General features: G+C 32.9%; 1 protein-coding gene across 3 annotated transcripts in view; it reads left to right on the forward strand.

The window, feature by feature from the left end:
• The window catches only part of LOC124425992 (protein O-mannosyl-transferase TMTC1-like), a 151,131-nt gene that overhangs the window by 57,131 nt on the left and 70,073 nt on the right, over window positions 1–23,927 (forward strand). For 2 of the 3 annotated variants that reach the window (XM_046967174.1, XM_046967176.1), the window contains exons 3-4: window positions 2,830–3,007; window positions 20,589–20,662. In XM_046967174.1, coding sequence (XP_046823130.1) covers window positions 2,830–3,007; window positions 20,589–20,662 — 252 coding nt within the window. Of the gene's footprint in view, window positions 1–2,259; window positions 2,384–2,829; window positions 3,008–20,588; window positions 20,663–23,927 lie in introns of those variants that run through there. The other variant, XM_046967175.1, reaches the window with a different exon arrangement.

A 23,927-nucleotide genomic window follows, 5' to 3' on the forward strand; every position in this document is an offset into this window, starting at 1 on the left:
AAGGACCTTGAGGATGACTATTACTTCGAATCGTATTTCGAGAAATTTCGTTGAAGGAAAAGAAGACAGTGAAAAAAGTACGAAAGGGCGAAAGGGAGTCGTCTTTGGTAAAAACGTAGTCGAGAATAAACTGAGCTAGTCAGATTTAACGACATCCTTCAAGGCTTTAATGTCTCATTATGATGAGGTTCGCTGCTTTTTTCATCCTTTTCATTATATACCATTTTCAAAAAGGACTTTTACCTAAAAAGAGAAGTAGACAGGAAAAAAGAGCATTTTCTTAAGAAGCTTACAAGACAATTTATCTCTTCGTTACATATAACGTCGTTAATTAATTAAACCCTTTGATTAGATGTCTTGTCGACAACGTTACGCGAGCTTACTTAAACTTTGCTTTTTGAAGATTTTTATCGTTGTTTGTACAAACTTTCGTAAATATATAATATGACGAAATACGATGCTTGAAAAAGATCTTTTATAATTTTTAAATATTAAATCTATGTTGAGTTTTGTAATACTCTACATTGTTATAGATTTAAGCAAATTGTGTAATTAGATGACTACGTTTGATTTTATGATGAGAAATGAATTTTCTAATGATCTTATATAAGATTAATTATTAAGAAATTTCATTCAATTTTCGTTATGACGTGAATCATCATATCAAGGAACAAAGATTTTGTTATTATCGAATCAGTTGGATAACTATTAAAGGCATATCTTCTTCGAAGGCTGTAATATTCTTTTCGATAGAAATGTAGGACGATGGCGATCGATAACAACGACAGAGTGCGAATAAGCATCGTTCGGCGAATGTGGTCATCCAGTAGTTACAAGCTGGTGTGGTCGAACAATAGTAATAGAGCCGGCCGTGGTTGGTCAGTAGTAAGAGAGCACCTGTGGTCAGACGGTTAGTATCAGCTCCTACTATGGTCAGATGCGAGTAACGATTCTACTTGATCGCCATTTTATTTTTTTTATACACATTTTCTTTTACAACTTGAAAAACATAGTTAAACGAATAATTCTTATTAAAGTGTTGCACAGGAGAGAAATTGCTTAAAATCTTATTTCACAACTTTCCTTTTATCATATCATTTCAAGATATAAAACTTTTTATGGTATATTTATCGAAGAAGTTCTGATTTCTTAATAAAATTATTCATAATTGAGGAAAATACGTTGGTTGACATTAAACATCTCATTTTTCTATAAATATCAATATCGCTGTTAAATTTAAACAGTCAAAGCGAACTTTATTAGTTGAAGTGAGTCATTTAAATGTTGAAAATATTAATCCTTTGCCTGCAAAAGCGACGCTCGTACCTAGATTTTGTTTGCACGCGTACAGGATAGTAGCACTCTGTCAACATTTGACCGACGTTCAAGAGCGATAATATACTTGCCGGTCCAACATACTTCATTTCACGACAGATAGCCCGAGTCTCGAAGCATGAGGTTCGAGCGGTTCATACGAGCAAACACGTGGATAATTTTGAGCTCTTTTTAATCTTCATTTGCATACGTTAAAAATCTTCGAGCAACGTAACGTGCAGTTTCAATATTGGAAACTTAAAAAATTCAGATACGTATGAACGTTTCGTTTTCTTCATAATATTAGATACATTGGAAATAAGAAAAACTATCAATAAGAATGAAGAAAGAGGAGGTGAATTTTAGTAGAATATAAGGATGAATTTGATCGTGGTGTTTGATTCGGGGCCAACGAGGCGACAGGATACGTTTCCACCTTGACACCTGGAACAGTTCCAAACTTAGTTCCATGGGTAGAAACTTCAAACTTATGCTGTCTGCAGACTCCAAAAATTATTGTTCAGGCACGTCAGCAACTACGGTGTTTGTTTTCATCTCTTCACCCAGGCGCACGAATCTTTGTGCACTACCTATTCTTTCTGTTATTTCAGCCCTTGCTCTTTCTTGCTTTACTTTTATTCCTGTCTCTCCCTCATTCTCTCTCTCTCTCTCTCTTCCTCTCTCTCTCTCTCTCTTTCTTCCTGTCTCTCTCTCTTCCTCTCTCTCTCTCTTTCTTCCTGTCTCTCTCTTCCTCTCTCTCTCTCTCTCTCTCTCTTCCTCTCTCTCTCTCTCTCTCTTCCTCTCTCTCTCTTCCTCTCTCTCTCTTCCTCTCTCTCTCTTCCTCTCTCTTTCTCTCTTTCTTCCTGTCTCTCTCTCTCTCTCTCTCTCTCTCTCTTCTTCTCTCTCTATCTCTTTCTCTCTATCTGTATATGTATGTATGTGTATGTGTTCGGCATACATACCTTCGACCTGATTTGCCTTCCAGGGACAAGAGCCAGAAGCGAAGCTGCTTATCACGACGAGCGTTCTATTCAAAGCAGGGTTGTTCCATGAAACGTTTGCTCTCATCGTGAGTACATGTACACGTACGTGTATATACAAGGGTGTTGGGAGTATAAAGTGATTTGGCAAAGATCGGACGAAATGCGATTATCCACCGAGAATGAAGATTAGATTTTTGAAATGGATTTGGCAAAGATCATACAGTCTCAGTTTAAATGTGTTCAAAATGTCCATTTATTTATTTTTTCTTCGATTCGTTATATTATTTAGGCACTTCCTTCTGGTAAATCTATATTTAAGAATCACTGCTGAAAGATAATAATTTTAAAATAAATATTTTATGAAATTGATAACAATGTTACTATATATGTTTAAAAATATTGTTGACTGTTTATTAAATTATGATATTTAAATCATGCTTTGATAATTTCTTCATGTTAAACAAAAAAGAAGAAGGAATGATAAAACGTACGATAAGAGCATGAATTAACATCTCTTTCTTTCCCTTTTTAGATTGAACTATCTGATGTCAGGCTTGACGCCAACGTGGTATCACGCAACGAACGTCGCGTTACACGCCGCGGCATGCGTTTTAGTGACCAGAGTGAGCTTAACCGTGGCGTCACTTCGTCCTGGATTCGCGGCATTGACCGGCTTGTTATTTGCCGCTCATCCTATTCATACCGAGGCCGTAAGTAGGAATTTTCTTATAAAACGCATTTTTCTTTTAAACCACTCTCTTCTGTTCTATTTAAATATGTTTTAATTAAAATATGCTATTTAATTTTCGAGTAATTCTTCAATACTTAAAATTTAAATATTCTCTCTCCCTCTCTTTCTCTCTCTCTCTCTCTCTCTCTCTCTTTCTCTCTCACACTTTCTGAAGTGGGTTTTTGAAGATACAAATGTAGTGTATCGTTAACTATGAAAACATAATATCAGTTAAATAGAAAGAATGAAGATATAGAAAGTTAAATTATATTTTTTTCCGTTTTACAGTAATCAAATGATTGCATAAGAAAATTTAACGATTATTTATTAACGGATATTTAAATAGTGCTAAAGAATATCGAGTTGGACGAAATCATTCTCACGAAATCAAGGACAACTTCGATTCGAGTAAACGACTATGGCAAACGATTAGTATCCTACTGGAAGTTCTATAGGAGGATGAGGGTTCTTGTTAATAGTTAATAATCCGCCTTAATGGATACTTCGTTTAAAATGTCTGCTTACGTGCAACGTTGATATTAAGTGCAGGTAACACCGGATTTTCGTTAAGCCGATCGAAGCGTCAAGAAGATCGGTTGGAGAAGCAGTCAGTGAACGCAGAAGGGGATGAAAGGGTACGAGTGAACAATGAAATTCGTTGGTGGTGATAACGACATTGGTCTACTTAACCTGCTTCGGTTAAGCGCATAACGCTCGGTCCGTTGTGTTCATTGGCCCTGTCGGGGCTATCTGCTATTTCAGACGATGAGACTTTTGGTCGAAGATAGGAGAGTGAAAAGGGATGACCGGAAAGGGATTGGGGCTTGATAGGGTGAGCCACCACTGGATCGACGTGACGGTGATTACAAAGGATTATGACATATTCGTCTGATATCAAAATCGCCCTGAACGTAGCTTGATCTCTGATTTAGTGTCACGTCCCATCTACTCCCTCAAACCTTTTCTATTCATAGACAAAACTAGTGAGTAAATCCTGCTAAACGATAACAGTCTATAGTATATTTACGAATAGACGTGGATGTAGAACTATATCTATCTCGAGAATAGAATCATTTCCTTGAAAATGATTTTTTATGTTTTCATTCGTAAATAATTTTTGAAAACTAAAGTACATATGGGATTTAATTTCAGGTAAATTATAAGAAATGATTAAAATAAATTTATGGATTTCTTAGGTCATATGTATACACTTATGAAAGATTTTCTGAAATAGTATTTATATAAATCGTTATACAATTTAGATTATATGTAACTTTTGTATAATACATTTTGTATTAAATACGTTGGTTTATTTGTTAATACATCTTTTCTTTCAATTTTAATTTCATAAATATTTTGAAAATAGTCTCAGAAATAATATAAATAATTTCGTGAAATAAAAAAATGTATTTTCCTTTGAGCATCAAATTATTAAACCGTTCATTGATCTTTATCAAAGAGAATTACCAATGGCACACGACATCGATTCGCACGTTCTAACCACTCATTACGAGAGCAGCCAACTCGGCCGGTCACGCACCGCATCCGTTTACATCAGGTGCGTGCATTATCGCTATTGCGTGTGCGTCTGTCTTTCGCTGACCGCGATCACTCGGCTATCACGTTGTGTGTCGGATGAAGAATTCAGATATTATTTGCTACCCGTTAAATCTGGATAATGATCAGTCCGTTTAAGTCACCAGTGGTGTAACTTTTTCTACTTTGCATAGTTTAAAATGTACCTTAAACATTCTTTGCATTTTTCCTGTGTACTTCTTTAAAATATGGCATAACATTGTTGTAAATAACAGCTCTGTCATCCAGATAAATCAAACTTTTCAAAGTAATATTACTTATTCACATAATTCCCTTCATGATTAATTTTCTTTTTTCTTTTAACAATGAGAAATTTCCAAGTACGTAATCATGCGATATCTTCTTTCAAAATAAAGAATTTTCAAGAATAATTAATGTTTCCATAAAACAACGTCATCTTTGATATCTTGTCGAAAGTATTTTCAATTTCGCTTTCGTACATAAGACGAACGTAGTATTTAATCTGTTATAGTTTACTGGCTTGACCTATGGATCGTGCGAATCAAGTGGATAGACATTTACGAATGGCACGGTATTACTCCTCGATCGATTAGCATCGCTTAGTTGGTGTCTGTTAAAATGATCAAGCCGTGAAAGCGCAGTCCGCTTCCGGTTGTCGGATTAAGCCTTTGGTCAGGTGCTGAAAGGAAACTCGGTAATTAAGTGCGACGCCGTCGAAGCGCTCGATCCTAATGTAAACGGATGCGGACAAAGGACTCGGGCTGATTTGGAATAGCAAAGTGAACTGCTCTATCAAGAGAATAAGAGATGGAAGGAGAGACAGAGAGAGAGAGAGAGAGAGAGAGGAAAAGTGAGTGAGACATAGAAAGAAAGAGGGAAATGGAAAAGCCTTTGGGATTGGTTGCTCAACGACGATTCGGAAAATACTGATGATCGATCGATCAACAAGGCTTCAGCTTTTCTTGTTCGTTTTGTAGGGTGAGATTTCATTTGGTACATAGTTCTTAACTCCCGTTAATGATCGAAAGTCGGTCGTGCGTTAGTGATTGATCGGGTTCTTGTAAAACTTCACCCTTTCGCGATTCCTTATTTTCTTTTTCGATTTGAAAAAGGTTTAATAGGCTGAAAATTCAATTAAATCGTTAATTAAATCAATAGTCTTTCTACCAATTAGATATCTATTTTTTGTTTTTTTTTTCTTTACTAGTATAAGTAGTACGATAACATCGGGCACTGGAATAGAAATGTAAAATAGGATGAGAATTATTGCGTGCTTTTTAATAATAATGATTGGTGTCGATATTTCTCGGTTCATTTGCTCACCCGACATTTTACTTTTCATTTTTTTTGTTTAATTGGGTGCTCAATGAGTGGAGAAAAAGAAAAAATATAATTTGTTAGAGAATATTGATTTACACATTGGCACGGATGTAAAAGAAGTTGGAAGTTAAAATCATACTGGTTCCAGATACTAGAACGATAGTGCAGTTACATAATAAGTGCTATTAGTTTTAAGAGAAATATATTTATATATTCGTAAAGGCAAAGGTCGTTTGTCACAAAAGATGCTTTTCCGTCTCGCTGAAAATGAAGAGTCTGTAATTTAACCCCTTAGTCATTCGTGTTATGTTGGAAGAAAGAGTTCCGAAAGTTTTGAAACGATGATAAACACCCTCTATTAAAGGTGCACCGATCGATATGCTTCCTTTAACTCTCTCTCTCTCTCTCTCTCTCTCTCTTTCTCTCTCTCCCTCTCTTTCTTTCTCTGTTTCCTTACCTTACCCTCTCCTCCCATTTCTTCATCGTTTTCTTCCCTGTTCGTTTAAAGGAACATCGGGTCGCTGCCTTTGAATTAGTTCATTTCCTACTCCACTAACTCCGGTGGTATCGAAAATGGTGATAAACGCCAGCCATTTATATCGAAGAATTTCAAAAGCCTCGAAGAGTTCATCCGTCTACATAATTGAGAGTCGATGGACTTCGAAACCTTTTTCTCAAGACTTTTTCACTTTGTCCTTTCTCTTCTTCCATTTTTCTCATGAGAATTGACCGAAACATTTCAAGCATATTTTATTAAAAGTTCCTGCACGTAATAGGTACATACATATATGTTGTTATATAATATAATATATATGCACGAATTTTAAATTTCGGAGGGCTAATGACATTAACGTACGGTTACATAATTTTACCTGGTTATTTTATCTTTTCCGATAATTTTCTACCTTTCATTTTTATCCAATATTTCGTTAGAAGATTTTCAGGAAAATGCAAACTTAGCCGATAACATTTTACGAGAGTATCGTATCTTCCTTCGATATTCTCTTATCCCTTCTAGCTATCGACGATGTTCGATGTTATAAATAAAACGTAAAATTAGATCCACTGATTTTCTCTTAAGTATACGTAACAACGTAATTTACATATTTCGTAGCCCATCTCCTGAAGGAAGGGTAATGGAACGTATAATGAATGAAAGTAATGTTAAATCACATTCGACGAATTTCAAGAAGATTTTAGCAATTTTCAGCAGACCTGTCAGTGTTCACAATTTTATTTCTTATAATATCGTTGAATATACGGGTTGAAGTAAAGCTTAACGGAAGTTACGACAGCCGGCGTTGGAGAGTAGAAATTCAAAGCTCTGAGTAACAAGTGCGGAAAAGTTAGTGCTTAATTCCGGTAGGTACGATTCTCGCATAATTTTCCGAGTTACACGCGCCGTTAAACCGCGTCGTTGCTAATGTAGGCTGTCTATAGTACATCTATATAGTACGTCGTCACTTTGTAGAGACGACAGTGCAGTTAACACTTCGCGATGAAATACTTAATTTTAGAAGTAAGCACGTGATAGACGTGTTCTACGGCGTGTCCCAACATACGAACGTTGTAACGTAAACGTGACGTGTCAGAATGCGATCGTTCGCCGTGTTGCTTTTCGTGTGGCAACGCTATTCAGTCTGAAATGTCATGAGTAATCGATATTTCGTTTTAACGACTCCCTCGTGTTCTGCATTTTTATCGGGAATAAGAGAGGAGTATTAAAATCGAAATTGTTGCGTACATTAACGTGAACGTCAGAGATACGTTTAAGTGATAGGTATAACGTAGTGGGAAAAAAAAGAAAAAAAAAAAGGAAAAGAAGAAAGATGGAAAATAAAATAAAATAAAATGGGAATAAGATGAAATAAAATGAAATAAAATTTTTGGATACTTCTATAGAAATTTGCGTTAGGATATTCATATTTAAATAAGAAGGAAAGAGAGATAAAGTAAAAGTGAGAAAGTGATAAAGAAAAAAGAAGAAAGGAAGAAAAACGAAAGAAAAGGAGAACAAAGAGAGACTAGAGAAAAAGTATGCAAATAATGAGGAGAGGAGTATCGGCTTAGGAAAAAAGAAGGGAGATGACGGAGGTGTTCGTTATGGAACCTTGGCAGAAGGCGAATGTTTTAGTGGAAAAGGAGATAAGTCGAGCTATATGAACATATCTTCTATTTACTTTTGAAGTAGGTAAAGGACGATCATCACGAGCAGAATATTTTCCACGTATTGTTCGATCCGTCCAATTTCATGAAATCATTCATAAAATCGTAGACACTTCCATTGCTTTGAAAAGCATCCTTCTTGACTATTTTTCAATTCCTTGTTATATGAACATCATAGTATCTGGTTGACAAAGATAAAATCCATTTCAAATGAAATACATAATTCTATCCTTCATAATTAAATTCATTAAGACGAAAAAAATAATGAATTACACAGTAATTACACAGACTTTTTATATTTTAAATTATTGACATATAGATATTTATTTAATTCTATATTTTACTAATATATTATTTTACAGGTGTACTTTTTTTTTATTAATTACCAGCTTTTTTTTAAAGAAAACTTTTTGTTTCCTACATATTGAATTTTTTGCTTCAAATAATTTCAAAAGTAACCTCAATTCGGTAGAAGCAAGATGCTGTGCACGAAACAATCTTCGATACGTTCATATAGGTGAACGGAATTTGTGTTTTCGATTCTACACAAACACTTTCTGTATTCATAACTGCACGAATAATGCGTATGACTCTAAGGAATTTCGATATCGATTCATGAATAACTATCGAAACTTTATCGATGTAAATTCGCTAAAAGTATCGGTGATTTGCAAAAAGTTTTTGTACCGTAACTATTTGTGTAAAAGAATTTTATCTAAAATTCGTACGAACAAACAATAGTACTATGGAGCGAGCCACAAGCAATAACATTTCGTAGAGCATATGTCTACTTTAAGGTCGATCTGCGAAAGGAGAAAGCACAGATCGTCTAGAAAGAGAACTAAGGATATCGAGAGGGCGGGAAAACTCAGAAGAAAACGACACTGGGAGTCATTTCGGACGTCTCGTAAATAACGAGGAAATTGGAGGTAAAGAGAAGTGGATGTCTTTGAAAACGAGAGCTTTATCTTCTAGAGGCTTAAAGGGAAAAGGGAATAGTCACTTCCGAAATTCTCGATCCGTTTTCAGCAGTCTATATAACTTAGCGAATATATGAGATACTGAATAGTGGATCATAGAATTATTATTGTATCAGTAAGGTATTTTATTACAATATTCAATACGAAGAACTTTAATACGAAAAAATTTAATTATACAATGATTATTACAAATTTTGTCATTAATAAAATTAATGATGTTAATTATGTAACTTATATAATTAGAAGGAGTCTTATATTGAAGGAATCTATTATAATTACTATTCCATCATTTATTAAACAATCCAATAGATCTACATTAATCTGTATTCTCGGTAGGTTGCTAAGTTTTACAATTGTAATGTATTTCACATCAAATACGCGCGCGCGATTATTACATAATCGAAGGATTACTTATCGATTATTTGCGAAGCGTTTCTAATACGTGATATTACTATGTGAGATATAATCATAATAACTGAGGATAGTATAATCAGAAATCAGATATCGATAGGTAAGCTTCTTGAAATAAATAGAGCTCTAAAGACATTGATCGTATTTCCAAGTGCATAGATTTATAGAAGGAATTTTCTATTATCGATGATTCGTTGATAGGACACAAAAATGTAGAATATCCGTCCGCAAGAAGTTGTCTAACGACAATTCGTGGGAAAGCATCAAGGGAAAGTAGATAAAGTGGGTAATAGAAATTTCCGCGAGAGAGACTCCGTTAATATATAAAGGAAGGAAGAAACGACGAAGGGACTTCCAAGCGTTTCTTCGATTCGATTATGTTAATCGTGGACGTTCAGTCCTTTTCCCCTTAGCCAATTCTTTCTTCCGAGAAAATTTTCTTTTTTTTTTGCGTGGAACTTTAAAAGACTTTAGGAGACATATTCATTATCTCGTGGCTCATCGATTCCAACTATCCTTCTTGTACCAAAGGGAATTCAAGGATGGCGATTCCGGTGACTCCGATAGCGTCATGGCGGTGCTGGTGATACTGGGAACGTTAGTGGCCTATCCAAGTCCACGACGACCTGGAGTTAACAGAACCAGTTTAAAAGTGATTTATCTCTGATTTATGAAGGAAAAGAATCCGGGTCCGGAAGTCGAAAGTTTCCCGACTTTTTGGCGACGAAGCGGAAAGAATTATCGGTCGGCAACAATGGACAGTCAGTGATATCGTTTACACGTCGAATCCCACCGGGATCGTTCGTTTCGAGAAAGAAAAGATAAAGAGGAAAGAAGTGGGCATAGGATATATCTACTTACTTTCTTTTTTCTTTCTTTTTCTTTCTTTTTTCTTCTTCTTTTTATCGAAGAAAGAAATTTCCTCGTAAGTTTGAATATTTCGTGAATAGAATGAGGAGAATTGCACACGTCTATCGAACCATCAATCGAACAGGTCTTAAGAAACGAGTTTTAGGATTCTTTTCAATATTTCCGGCCACCTGTTGTCATGGGTTATGCTTTCCCCTTTCATTTACGCGTCAATCATTTTTATTTCCAGTGTTGTTATCACACTTATGAATATTAGCACAGAATCAGATTGGCATCATATCAGAATTATTTCAGCGTTTTTATCCAAATCAATACGTTTATAATAGAAATGTACAAAATGTGATTTTATATTAATAATTTATGATTGATTAGCATAATTCAATTTAGAACATAATTTCTAATATGATTTACTATTCGTGTAAATTTCAATGTCACGGATATCACTACTCATTTTAAATAGTTCATTTGTCTTCTAATTTAATAATCACATCTTTTTCGTTAGATCAAATTATAAACAACGCATATTGACAATCGTATATTGTACTAATTACAATTCGATGTTTCACATTAATTTGATAAATTACATATTGTTTGATTTTCGATGAATAGATCAGATATCGTTTTATTTCTTTGGAATTTTAATATTTTATAATATTCCACTGTGAAACATCGATAATATACGGAATTCGATCGCAATAGATTTAATTCGATGTGCGATCTATTCGCCCAAAGCGAAAGAACTAACTTCGTTTTTTTCGATCGAACGGATAACTTTTCTCTTTCGTCTTCTCTAGACTTCGTTTTTTTCCTGAAGCCTAATGTTGAGATACTGTTGAAAATGCATTGTGAGATTCTCCCGAAGGATGTCGACTAAACTTTAAAACGAAAAGGACTTTCGGAAAATATTTTGCAATTTAGTGAGTTTATAAGTGAAAAGCATTTTCGATGTTGATAGATCTCGAAGTCATACTTTTTTTAGCAATTGATTTCGATTGATATTATTTTACAATTTTTCATGGATGCCAAGTAGATTGATTTTTTTGACTTATTTTCGTTATTATTATTTTTTTTATATTCTGAAAAAAGTAATATCGATTTTTACATTTTCATAACTTTTCCATTCGTATTATTGATAACAAATATATGTAACCTATATTTATTAACAAATTAGCTACGCAATTATTTGATTATCGATAGAGTCACATATTAGGATTATCTAAATGGGAATAGTGAAGAAGAACATTCCCGTGTTACAAAACTTTACTTCTATCTCCTTTGAAAATGATGATTACTGATAAAGTTGATCGTCATTAGAAATGGCAAGAGAGATCATAAGAACTTCCGAATCTGATTCGCTTTGGATATTGTAAAGGAATTGGAACGATTGAAAGAGAGTAAATTCGTTTCGACGGAAAGTTAATCCTCGAACCGAGTTAAAACCTCGATCGTTGGATCTAACCTTTTCTGGAAGAACCGGAAGTAAAAGGGCATCAGCTGCCTGGGATCTTAACTTCAAAACGATTTCAGTTCTGATTGCGCGATTCATAACGGTGAAATTCTAGAATTTCCTTCTCTTTTAGTTTCTTCGTCTTCTTATTTTTCTTTTTTCTCTGATCTTTCTTCATTTGGAAATCTATTCGACGAAGTGTTCGAGAAGAAGTTCAAATTTATTCGTTAAGGCTAAAAACGTGCTCTTTATGCGGTACAGTAAAGAAAAGAAAATTAAAATTATCGCATTTACAATCTATATATATGGATAAATAATCAGTTAAACGTCAACTTCGAGATTAATAAAAATATATAGGTAGAAAGAAAATTGGTTAAAAAGATAAGAAATATAATCAAGTAATATGAAAGAGTTCGTAAGTATTTGAATATTCGATGTGCTATAAAATCGAATATTTTACATTGACGTAAAAGAAAAGAGGCGAAAACTGTAGAATAAAAGGGAGAGTTATACGGAACGCAGGTGTGCACGATAATTGAAAAAGAGAAAAGTATTCTCAAACAAACTTTTTTTTCTTTTAGCAATGACGACTGAAAAGCACCTCAAATTGTAGTAACCGAAGCGTTATTTGGATTCGAATGTATTATATATGGGGTTACTGAACGACAAAATTTGTTTCCACATTGAAATTGACGATTATTGTTGGAAAACAATCTCGTTTCTCTTTCCTTTTTTAAATTGTCTTGCAAAATGTTATTCACTAAAATATTTTCTAATTAACTGAAAAGTTTTCTAGTAATTATTCGTTATCAAAATGTAATGATCTGTTCTCTTGATTTCTTATTTCTTCGGAACAAGTATATCATATTATACAGGTCAGATTTTTTGAAATATGAAAATCAAATATAAAAGAAAATTGCTTAGAACACAAAGAAAAGAAATCTATTTTGTACTTATGGGAAGATAAAATGTGTAAGTGAATTTTGTGGAATATGAGTAATAGCGTAACTCCAAAAAGAGAAAGAAAGAGAGATAGAAAGAAAGAAAGAGAAAGAGAAAGAGAGAGAGAGAGAGAGAGAGAGAGAAAGAGAAAGAGAGAAAACAATATACGATGGTGCTGCGAAATGGGAGAAAGCTTTGAAAAGCGTTGAAAACGGAGGGAAAAGTAACGTAACTCACTCGACTATCTCGATAGTACGCAAACGTTTGAGCTGTTGGAACGCGTCACTTGTTCGTCTCCATGAATTCAGTACTTGGACTTGAAACGAGTAGGAAAGAGAAATATAGAGAGAAAGATAGTAGGTATCTCCTATCTTTTTTGCACTAGATTTCTTGGTGGTGTGTTATCGACCCTGAGGGTAGGCCCTTTAGCAATACCGTAGAAAGAGGGTCTTAACTTTCGTAATCTTGTCTATTCTACGTCGCTCCTTGAAAGAGACGTTTCTATGATTGTTGGAAATCGATTTTTCCTTCCTTCTTTCAATACTCATCGAGATACTTTTAAAGAAAGAAACTTGTACATTTTCACGTCACACATATTTTTAATTCTCTTCATGTTCGGAAAATCAATGAAGTATTCAGTGAAAATAATCTTATTGTATTAGGAGTTTCATAATTTATCGTTTCCGATATCGAATGTACGAGTGCCTGGAAGTGAAATTGGAAAATTTATCGCGTGTTTTCACGATAAGAGTGCTCGTAATGTTGCCGAAGTAACAACAAATCCAATGTAATTCGATGAATGGGCGTTACGAAACTGGTGCATATATGGTATAATTTGAAACGCAAGCTCGAGTTTTCAGACCACGGCATTAGTTGTTTGTAAAAGGAAAGTCCATCGAATTCGGCCTGGCTGAAACTGGGAAACGGTTTTATGCAAGTTGCAAGAAAAGAGGCTTGCCAGCTCTTCTGGGAAAAGGGCTTTGGCTCGAGGAGTGTTTACTTCGTTCGACCTTTCTCTCTCACATTTTCCATTCGTCGTTCTATCCTATTCCACTATCCATGCTCCTATATTTTTCTTCCTTTTTTTCTCAGAGCTCCTTCCAACATCGACGTCTCTCCTTTTAAAGGCGGCTTGTAGGCAACCGAACTTTCTTTCTCCGTTCCTTATCGAAAGCTTTGCTTTTTCGTATATGTTTATGTACCTACGTATGTACGTACGTACATATGTATGTATATATGTGCATCTAACTATCGCTATATTATATATTTATGTAGCCACGTTTATCCTCTTCTTTGGTATTTTCTAAGAGCAGAGTCTTTAAATGTTACGAAACTTTTTAAAAAATGCGATATGGTCTAAATATTCGAATAGAATGATAATACCTAGAGCATAGATTATTGTATGACAATTGCTAGTACTTTCCTATCAACACTTTCTTTGAAAACAATTCATGTTTTATTCGTGAACTAAATAATGAATAATTATAAAGAACGAATGAATGATGAAAAAAAAAAAAGATATTTATATATCTTTTTTAAAACTTAGAAAAAAAATGAAATGTAATCACGTCAGATTGACGAAAGGAATTATTCATTAATTAAATAAGTAATTAATAAATGATTGACGTATTACATTCGTATCTGTAAAAGTACGAATTATTATAGTATTTCTTCATTCAACTATAGTTCCTTTATTTTTGCTAGATCGGCAATTTTCTCCTAATATATAAATAAATCTTTGAACATCAATAGAAAAGAAGATTATTGAGAAAGAAAGAAAATAAAACGTTAATTGTGGACAAACGGAGAAAAATCTTTTGATAGTATTGGAAATGATAGTGATGTGGTTGTCTCGTACGGCCGATTAGACATTTCATTAAAGGATATTGCCGCTCTACGGAACGATAAACTTTCAAGAGTAAGAGAGAGAGAGAGAGAGAGAGAGAGAAGGAGATGAAAGAGTCGAGGGTGTAGAAGCTCGCGATCGGATTGGCTGTTGGCTTGAAACGTGGACTTGGACCTTCTTCTTAGGAGAAAGGAAAGGAACTTCGAACACGACGTTCTCTGGTTATTAGGTTCTCCTTCGAGAAACCAGAACCGTCCGTGCGTGCTCGAACCGCTTTGTGGATGCCGTCGATGATAGCGTGGTAACGCCGTCTATGAACGTACATTGCGAATTCTCTCCTTTACCTTCTTCCTGTAATAGTATTAGTAACAGATCCAAAGCTATCGCGAAGAGATTCCTTTCCCGTTCAACTCGGCTACAATTCGATCGGTAAATATAGCACATAATAAATATTTGCAATTACGGATGATCGATATTGTACGTCAAAATCTTCACAGTTTGTGTTCTTAACGTTAATACGAAAAATAATCTTAACGTCAAGATACAAGATATAAGTTTTATCACGAGTCTTACGATATTTAAAAAGAAAGAAATGGTTGAATAGAAAGCAATTATTTTTACAAGGATAACATCAAGCAGTTAGAGAAAATAAAGTACAACTTTGGAGAAAAGCGATTATGCACTTATTCTTAATGAAAACTTATTAAGTGTAGTCAAGTGCACGATACCGACCGCTATCGAGGAGAATTCAATTAAACACTTTGAGTTTGCGATATCGAGAAGTAAATTCGGTAATTAAAGGGAATACTTTCAGTAAGAACATAGTATGCGAAATGTAGTTAGAAATGTAAGATTTTCCTCGTTCGATTAATAATCGTATTTTCACTTTCGAGAATTCAAAGAAAAAGTTATCAGACTGTTATAAACTTCATCGTAATAAAATGAGAGAAAATGAGTAGCAAAAATAAAAAGCAAAAGAAATGAAAAGAGAAACAAAATACCTAGTCGTTCTTTTCATTTTCAACGTTTACACTCCGTTACCCTTTCCTGTTGCCAACCACCGAGACGAGTTTTAGACGAGGTTAACGACGTCGTTGTCAGGATACAGTTGGAAACGAAAATAAATAAGAAATTAAGAATGGGAAATAGTAACACTTTCCAAATTGTGACAATCTTATATTATCAGACGGCAGATTTAATGTTTTTAAATAAGCCGTCTGTAACATTAAAGATTTTTGGCAAGACAGCTCATCTCTTGTACTCTTTCTTTCTTATTCAAAAAATAGCTAATCTCTTTTTATTCTTCTCTTTCTTTATACATTTTTCCATTTTCATTTCTCTGATGATCTTTGTGACTATTATTTCTTTCTTATAGAACAAATAAAAAGAAAGGTTAACGACATCGTTTTACTTATTATCTAAAATGTACTATAATAAAGTCTCTTGTAACATTACAATTTCAAAACATTGAATTTCTTAAAAAAAAGATACATTTTGTGATACAAATGTTTGAATGGAATATCTTTTGCGAAGTTAATCGATTAATAACAATGGTCATTTACCTTATGATTTACATAACCAGATTTTTCTCCGATTATATTAATATAATTTTGTTTTCTATGAATAATTCAGCTTTTAGTCCAAAGCCAGCGATACCTCAGGATAGTACTGTACTAAAATATAATGACAGTGTGATTGACATCTTATCAATGGAACTAACATTCTCTTTATATTCATACATTTAATGTCCTCTTATCTTTATGCGAAGGACGCGATCACGTACACTCGGTGTGCGTTAATTAGATCAAACGAGTGCACTGTGCCACTCCATTCGGATTACGCCTTTAAACCTTTTAAACTGTACAACGTAAAAGAGATCTATGTTGATGATTCGTTGAAAGCATCGTGCTATCCGACATAAATTTTGATTCTTGAATATTGCTTTTATTTTCTATGTTATCGTAGCTATTTCTTATTTTCATTCTTTCCATCGATTTTCGTATGATTAAAACCGAAATTCTTAACGTTATACGAAAAATTTATATTCTTCTAAACGAATATTACTCGTCATCCATTTATTTTTTTACGTGAAAGATAATACAAGCCTTAGAGCTGATACATTTCATCCTCATGATCTATCCTCTACTTTATGTACTTGATCGTTATACTCTTGCTTTAATGCATACAAAAGAATGAAAAGAAAGATCCGGAAGTAGCTTGCGATGCTTTAACAAGATATACGCGTCGATCTTTTATCCGTACGAAAGATTTCTTATCTACGATTACAAAGAAACACATAAACAAGATATATGTACTGTTTTCCGATAGTATACGAACTTATCTATATTACGAACACAAAGGAAAAAGGGAAAATTTGACCACAAATGCTTTTTTCAATTTTGAACATTTTTCATTTTTAACAATATTTATATTCTGTCACCCATTGTAATTACGAACTATTGTGACTCGTTATTTAAAAATCTCGTTTATATTATAATATTTTTATTCGTAGATGAAAAGAAGAAAAAATCTGCAAATAAAAATATATAATAACGGTTGACTATTAATTCATCATTTTTTTGATCATCATTATCAGACTTTTATAATATTAAAAAATATTTTTCGCTACTTCTCGACGTAATTCGAAACACGCATTGCATTCGTATATGATAGAGGTTTATCAATCGATAAGGGTTACCGAGGTGAATAATAGCTCTTTAATCATACGAAATGTCGTTGTCAGATATTGTTAGAGCAAAAACAGAAGAAAGAATGACAGTTCACGATGATAAGGCTTGTTCGATTTCCTATTTCGAATTTTTCCTCTCTCGTTTTGTTTTCTCTCGATAAATTTATCATCTCTATATTTTATTTTACCAATATGATCCACTCTTTTTCTTCTTATTATATTTGCACAATTAAAATATATTTATTTACTGAGAGATATTATAAAAGATCTTTAACACATATTTATCCTTGAATACTAGATTCTTGATTACTTTAATACAAGAAGGAACAAGTTTATCAATGGAAAATCAGTCACCGTTGAACGCAACCCCAGTTACCGAGTAAAAATATGAGAATTAAACGTTGGAAGGCAATTAAACGGTGCACTCGGCGTAAAAAAGAGATGAAATTATACCAAAACTTTTAGGAACCATGTGCGTGTGAATATGTGAAATGTGTGTTTCCAACCGAAAAGGGCATTTTATCCACAGTAGATTTTTTCCCTATATTTCTATATTTCTAATTGTAAATACAAATATAAAAAGACAGCTGTATGTGACGATTACAAAATATTCAAATAATTTTTATTTATATCAGAAAAATAGACTTTTAATGGATGTAAACTGAAAAAGTTGTTTATTTGATTCTAAAAGAAAAAAAAGAAAAAAGAAAAAAGGAAAAGAAAGAAAAAAACGATCATAAAGAAAAAGTTAGTCGATTACTCTAGCAACCAAGCTATTATACTTATTTAGGCTCCAAGTATCTTTTCTATATTATCGTCGTTTATTCGTAACGTAACTCGTAAATATAACTCCTCCAAGTAAAAGATACGATGGTCGGCGTAGAAAGAGTAGAAGAAGGAGAAGTTGAGGGTAAGAAGAGATAAAATAAGAAGGGTGGATGAGCAGCCTCCAAGTAACGAGCGAACTCCAAGGGAACTACCGCTCCATATAATCAATTAGAACTCTCGAACGAGTGAGATGGTAATGGAGTTAGAGCTAAGTACAGTAACTGGAGCAAACTAGCAACGAGTTGGCCGAACGCACGCTTCTCTCGATGGTTATCCTTCCAACCTTTCTTATAAGGTAAAGAAAAGCGAGGACCTTTTATATCGACGAACATGAATCTTCGTCGGAAAACGTGATCTAGTTCCATACAATTTAATAAAAAGTTCGGCTTGATTTATCGAGTTAATGGTATATTTCTCGGGAAATAATTTCGATATACAATTAGGTATTTCAAAGAATTTTAAAAATATTTTTTCCTTCTTCGAGAAATATATTTTTTCCATTCATTTTATAAAAACATAAATATTTCATATCTTATTCTAAAAATTTATAAATGTATTAATAATTATAAAATAAAGAAAGTATTATTCCATTTTATTGTATTTACCATTTGTTTTATTGTCATAAATATACTTGAAATCAATATTGTAAATACATAAAATGTACGATTACGATAATAACCAAATAATATATATGGCATTTTATAAGAAACAAATGAAGCAATTAAATTGTTGATATTTAAAACCATTCCATGCACTTTATAAATAAGTCTCGATATAAATCTTTATCATATTACGGTCAATTGGAACAATCTTTGATATTTTGGTATGTTGTCAGTTATCCTTTCCAATATATCCGAGGGCACATAAGAAATTTATCACGAGGTAGTAAGGATAATCTCTGTTATCTTAAGTAGGACCTTCGATCATGGTTTTTCGACCTTCAATAAAATACTCCATGATCTGTTTTTATCCATCTTGACATTAATAAAATATTATCTTTTGTGCGTGATTTCTACCAATCTTTTGTAACCCACAGAATTAGATAAATCTATCAATAATAATAATAATAATTTGTTTCATTTCATTTTTCATTTTAGTTTCGGGAATAATCGTGGTCGAAACTTTAAACAGAACATCTTGTAAATATATATAGATTGTAGATATATTAATGAGATCTAAACTTGGAAATTATAGGAACGTGAGTTATGATTCGATGTCTGTTTTTTCTTCGAGTGCGTAAATACATGACCCACTTTTGTTGTCACGTCGTTTTAACTCTATGATTAATTACTTCTCGACATGCCCCTTGCCCGATTGAAAGTGAATATTCATCACTGTCTCTCGTATCAGTAATTACAGTTTCCAATTTAATGATAATATTAATATCTATCCGTAATGGATTCTGTTTATAGATGTCATTGAACTATTTACTAAAATATGACTGAATTCGTAGACGAAATTTAAGAACGAATACCTGATAATATAAAATAAAATGATGTGTTACGTTAAAGAGTATAAATTAGTTTTCGTTTTCAAGTATATCGTACATTTAAAGAGTTTCTTTCCAAATGCCATTTTTCAGCTAAGGAGAAAATAAAAGAACTGTTGAAAATTTATTCGATGTATCTGTTTAGGAAGGTAATAAAAGAAAGACTATAATTTCACACCGTAATAAGATAGATTCGAGTAAATCCCTTGATTTCTCACCGTTTTTACATATTCCCAAACTCTTTTCCTTTTGACTCGATCCTTTATATCTTAGTTTCTTTGACTTCGTTTTTTTCCCTTTTTCGCCTTCGTTCTCTCACTCTATATAGGAACTACCCCGCGGAATTAATTCGTTAGGGATGGCAAGTCGGGATACTCTATCGTGATAGACGGGCTCCGTAAATTTTCGAAGTGCACCTGGTACTGCAATTGGATGGGTGGAAGCAAAAGAAGGAGTAAAAGAAAAAGAAAGAACGGAAGGAAGAAAGGAAGGAAGGAAGGAAGTCCAGTTTCCGGCGGTAGTTCTCCGAAATCCTTTGGAATTACGATTATTCACTGACGATGCTTTCGCTGATAAGCTTCGTACTAAGAGTTCTCTTTCACTTTCTTATTCTTTCTGATTTTTCTATTTCGTTCTTAATGTTCATCTTATTTTTCATTTCTTTCTTTTCTTTCGAAAACGTAGAGACCTGTTTAATTTCTGTAATGTAAATTTCGTCGTTGTCATCGTAATTAGTACAGTGCCACGATTAAATTTAACGTTTTATGGTTATAATAAATATTTAATTTTAATCTTGTTAAGCATATAAATGATTCAATAATTTCAAAATAAAAAGCAATAGATATCTATGATATCAACGCGTTGTTCACAAAGTAATTGTAATAATTTATGGGTTATTAGGAAATATATAAAAAAATGTCATTGATAGTAGAAAGAAGTGATATAAGAAAAATCGATAAATCGGATGCCATTTACGATATTACATTTCAAGATTTTTGCTTCTCTTTTTATTTCAGGTGACTGGCATCGTCGGGAGAGCGGATGTTCTCGCCTGCATCTTTTTCCTACTCTCTTTCCTGGCTTATCATGGGTGAGTTTAACTTATTTTGACATCAATTTTTTCGGGTCATCGATCTTCCATTTTACAGATAATGCGTAACATCGATGGACTGTTTGATATATGAACGTAACAAGTGTTCTGATGTAATTATATATTTAATGTCCTATATTGATCAAAAATAAGACGGTTATTTATTCAAAATGAATCGTAGAAAAATGAAAGGAATTTTTTTTTAATATTTTCTGCATTATATAAATCAATAATAAACACTCTTAGTATTCTATTCAGTGTAAGAAGTTATATTATAAGATAGAAATACATAAACAATGTGTCTTTTAAATGTCAAGATTTTATCTGTATTTCGTCGATACATTTGGGACGTTTTCTGAATACTGCGCGACCTGAAACGTGTCTCAGTAAATCCATCGTATCTGAATGTTAAGAGAAACTAGGTTTTTCGTCTGAGAAATCATTATGGCAGGAAGCTAAAACGAGGCATCTCTTGGAATTTTGCTCACATTTTGTCTGCTTCATATTGTATGCAAGACGACCCACTTTTTTCCTAAGCTTTTGCGTTAAAAAATTCTATGCATTTCTTTGTAAACGTTCGCGATATTCCCAAAGAGAGGAAAAGAGAGAGAGAGAGAGAGAGAGAGAGAGAGAGAGAGAGAGAGAGAGAGAGAGAAAGAAAGAAAGAAAAACGAAGGTATCAGTTTGCTAGTAAATGCTTCATAGAAAGTATCGCGTGCGCGCGCACGTTCGTTGTCGACCTTACGAATAATCAAAGTGACATTGAGAAACGTTAAATTAAAATAGACGTCGGATTTTTTATTAGTTTCTTTATACTACACGAAAGATAAATAACTAAAACGATTACATTGTCTTATTATAGAAGCGAATAAATAAATCTCTTTTAAAGCTAACCGTTTGGATGATGTTCATTATTCTATTTTTATTATTGCCATATTTTTCTAAAAATTCAAACAAACATTGGATATAATACTAATTTAAAAATACTAATTTAAAATTTATAAACGATAATAAGAAAGAGAGAATGAAACTATGACAGAAATTACATAGTTTCTTCATTGTTTAATCAAAGATTAATTAATTCTTAAATGACAATGCCACGATGTTTTCTAGGTTTTATCTTGAAATAGTATTAATTTTCGTAAATGAAGATGCAAAATAAAGGAGTTAATATTTGCATTTATTTCCGGCTTCGTCCTATACATCTACAATGAATTTAATTAATTGATTTTATTTAATCATTCGCTATGATATTGAATATCGTAATGACCCTTCCCATTATTATTGATAATTTAACTCGAAAAAATGTATACCATTAGAAATTAACATGTCAAGAGGGAAATGGAATAAAATATGATCGAATAGAAAATAAAAGAAAGAGTGATGAAGGAATCAAAGAGTGCGACAAAAATAAAAAAAAGAAGGTTAATAGGTCAACCGTCATCATTTTAAGTAATGAATCACGGATATATATACGAAAGAGCAAACGAGGAACACTACTACGTTCAGTGTTCCACTTTTTTCATTGTTCCTGTTTATTCTTGTATTCAACGATGGAATGTGTGTATAGTTTCTATCTGTCTACGTTATTAAACCTATGTTTTCATAGTGCCATATATTTCCACCTTATTCCATTTTCCTCTTTTTCTCCATTTCTTCCTTTTTCCTTGCCACAACAAATAATCCTCATATTGTTCTTTTTCATTTTCTTTTTTTTTCTTTTATCAGATAAGTGTCATAATTTTATATAAATTAATCTTAAGACATATAATTCCATTTTCTATCTAGAGTAAGAAATATAAGTATCTTTATGTATATAAATGGGCATAGATTGAAAAGATCTCTTTCATGAAATTAAACATCCATGTCTTTTATATAATATTATAAAGATTTCTACTTTTATTTAATTAATATTAAAAAGTTCACTGAAAGAATAAAAGTCTAGTGAACGTGAAAATCAGCATTTTGAAGCGAGCTCTCGATGTCGTTACTTATTAATAATTGTATTGAAAGTTGGTTCGATCTCATTACAAGTCCGAAAAAGGAACTCCCTCGAACACGTTAAAGGGGCATTGTTAAGTAAATTACAAGTGCATCATTAATTTGTAGCTTCATTGAATCTATCAACTAAACGAAGTTTATATGAAGGTAGCAACGTTCACAGCGAAGAGTTTATTACAATCAAATTTTTGTTATTAAAAGACGACCCTTTTGTTCAATAAGTAGTCGATGAATGTCTTTGAGAAACGATATTCTATTCTTAAATAAATCACAGTATGATTTAGTATTTTTCAATCGAAATGATGTTCATTTTATAAAAATAGCTGAAGATTATAAAAATCTTAAATGAAATTTTTATGAAAGTTCTTTGATAATTAAAAAAATATATTTTTATACTTTCATATTACAAAAATTTGTATCTCTTTTTAGCAGAAGAGAATAGAAACGAGTTATTTGAAATCCAAAAACTGAAGATCACTTACAACTTTGTTGAGATCAATTTTTTAGTTCATATCGACGAAGTATGTTATTAGAAAGCTTAATAAGTGCAATACGTTTTTTTCGTCTTGAACCCGTATATATATTCAAGTCTATTCGGTCAAGCACTCTTGTTTTACGTCATTCCACTCTTCAACCTTTTACCCATGCCTCCTGAACCCTCTATCTGTCACCATCGAAATCCCGAATGACATCTTGTAACGGATCTGCCTCTCGGCGTTGATTTATGTACGTAAAATGCTAGACGAGCATGTATACCAATACATCTATCGTATTCTGAGAAAAGAAGATTGGTGAAAATTGTTTATCAACATCGACGTTTTTATTTTCTCGTAAGCGATCTCATCTTAAAGGAATTTAGGGAGAAACAAAAAAGAAAGAAAAAATCAAACCATTTTTCATTTGAGGAAAAGTTTCAATAAAAACATATGTACGGCTTAATACCGAAATAAAAATAATTTAACAGAACTTGAAATAAATTGAAGCGTAAGTTTCATAGTAGGTCATTCACTCTTGGACAACTTCTCAAGACTGGCATTTCTCTTCCTCTAGTTTCTTTCTTCGACTTTCTCTCTCTCTCTCTCTCTCTCTCTCTCTCTCTCTCTCTCTTGAACAAAAAAATCGTTCGAAACTATTTTAACGGAATGTCAAGTTTCTACCAACTTCTTTAATAATAATTCATTCGTTGTGGAAACTTGTTCGAAGTAAGGATGAAGCATACAAAAGATATTAACGAGCATCTAAATATAGATCTATAGAGCTCAGC

This window comes from Vespa crabro, chromosome 8 (assembly GCF_910589235.1).
Source record: "Vespa crabro chromosome 8, iyVesCrab1.2, whole genome shotgun sequence".
NCBI lineage: Eukaryota > Metazoa > Arthropoda > Insecta > Hymenoptera > Vespidae > Vespa > Vespa crabro.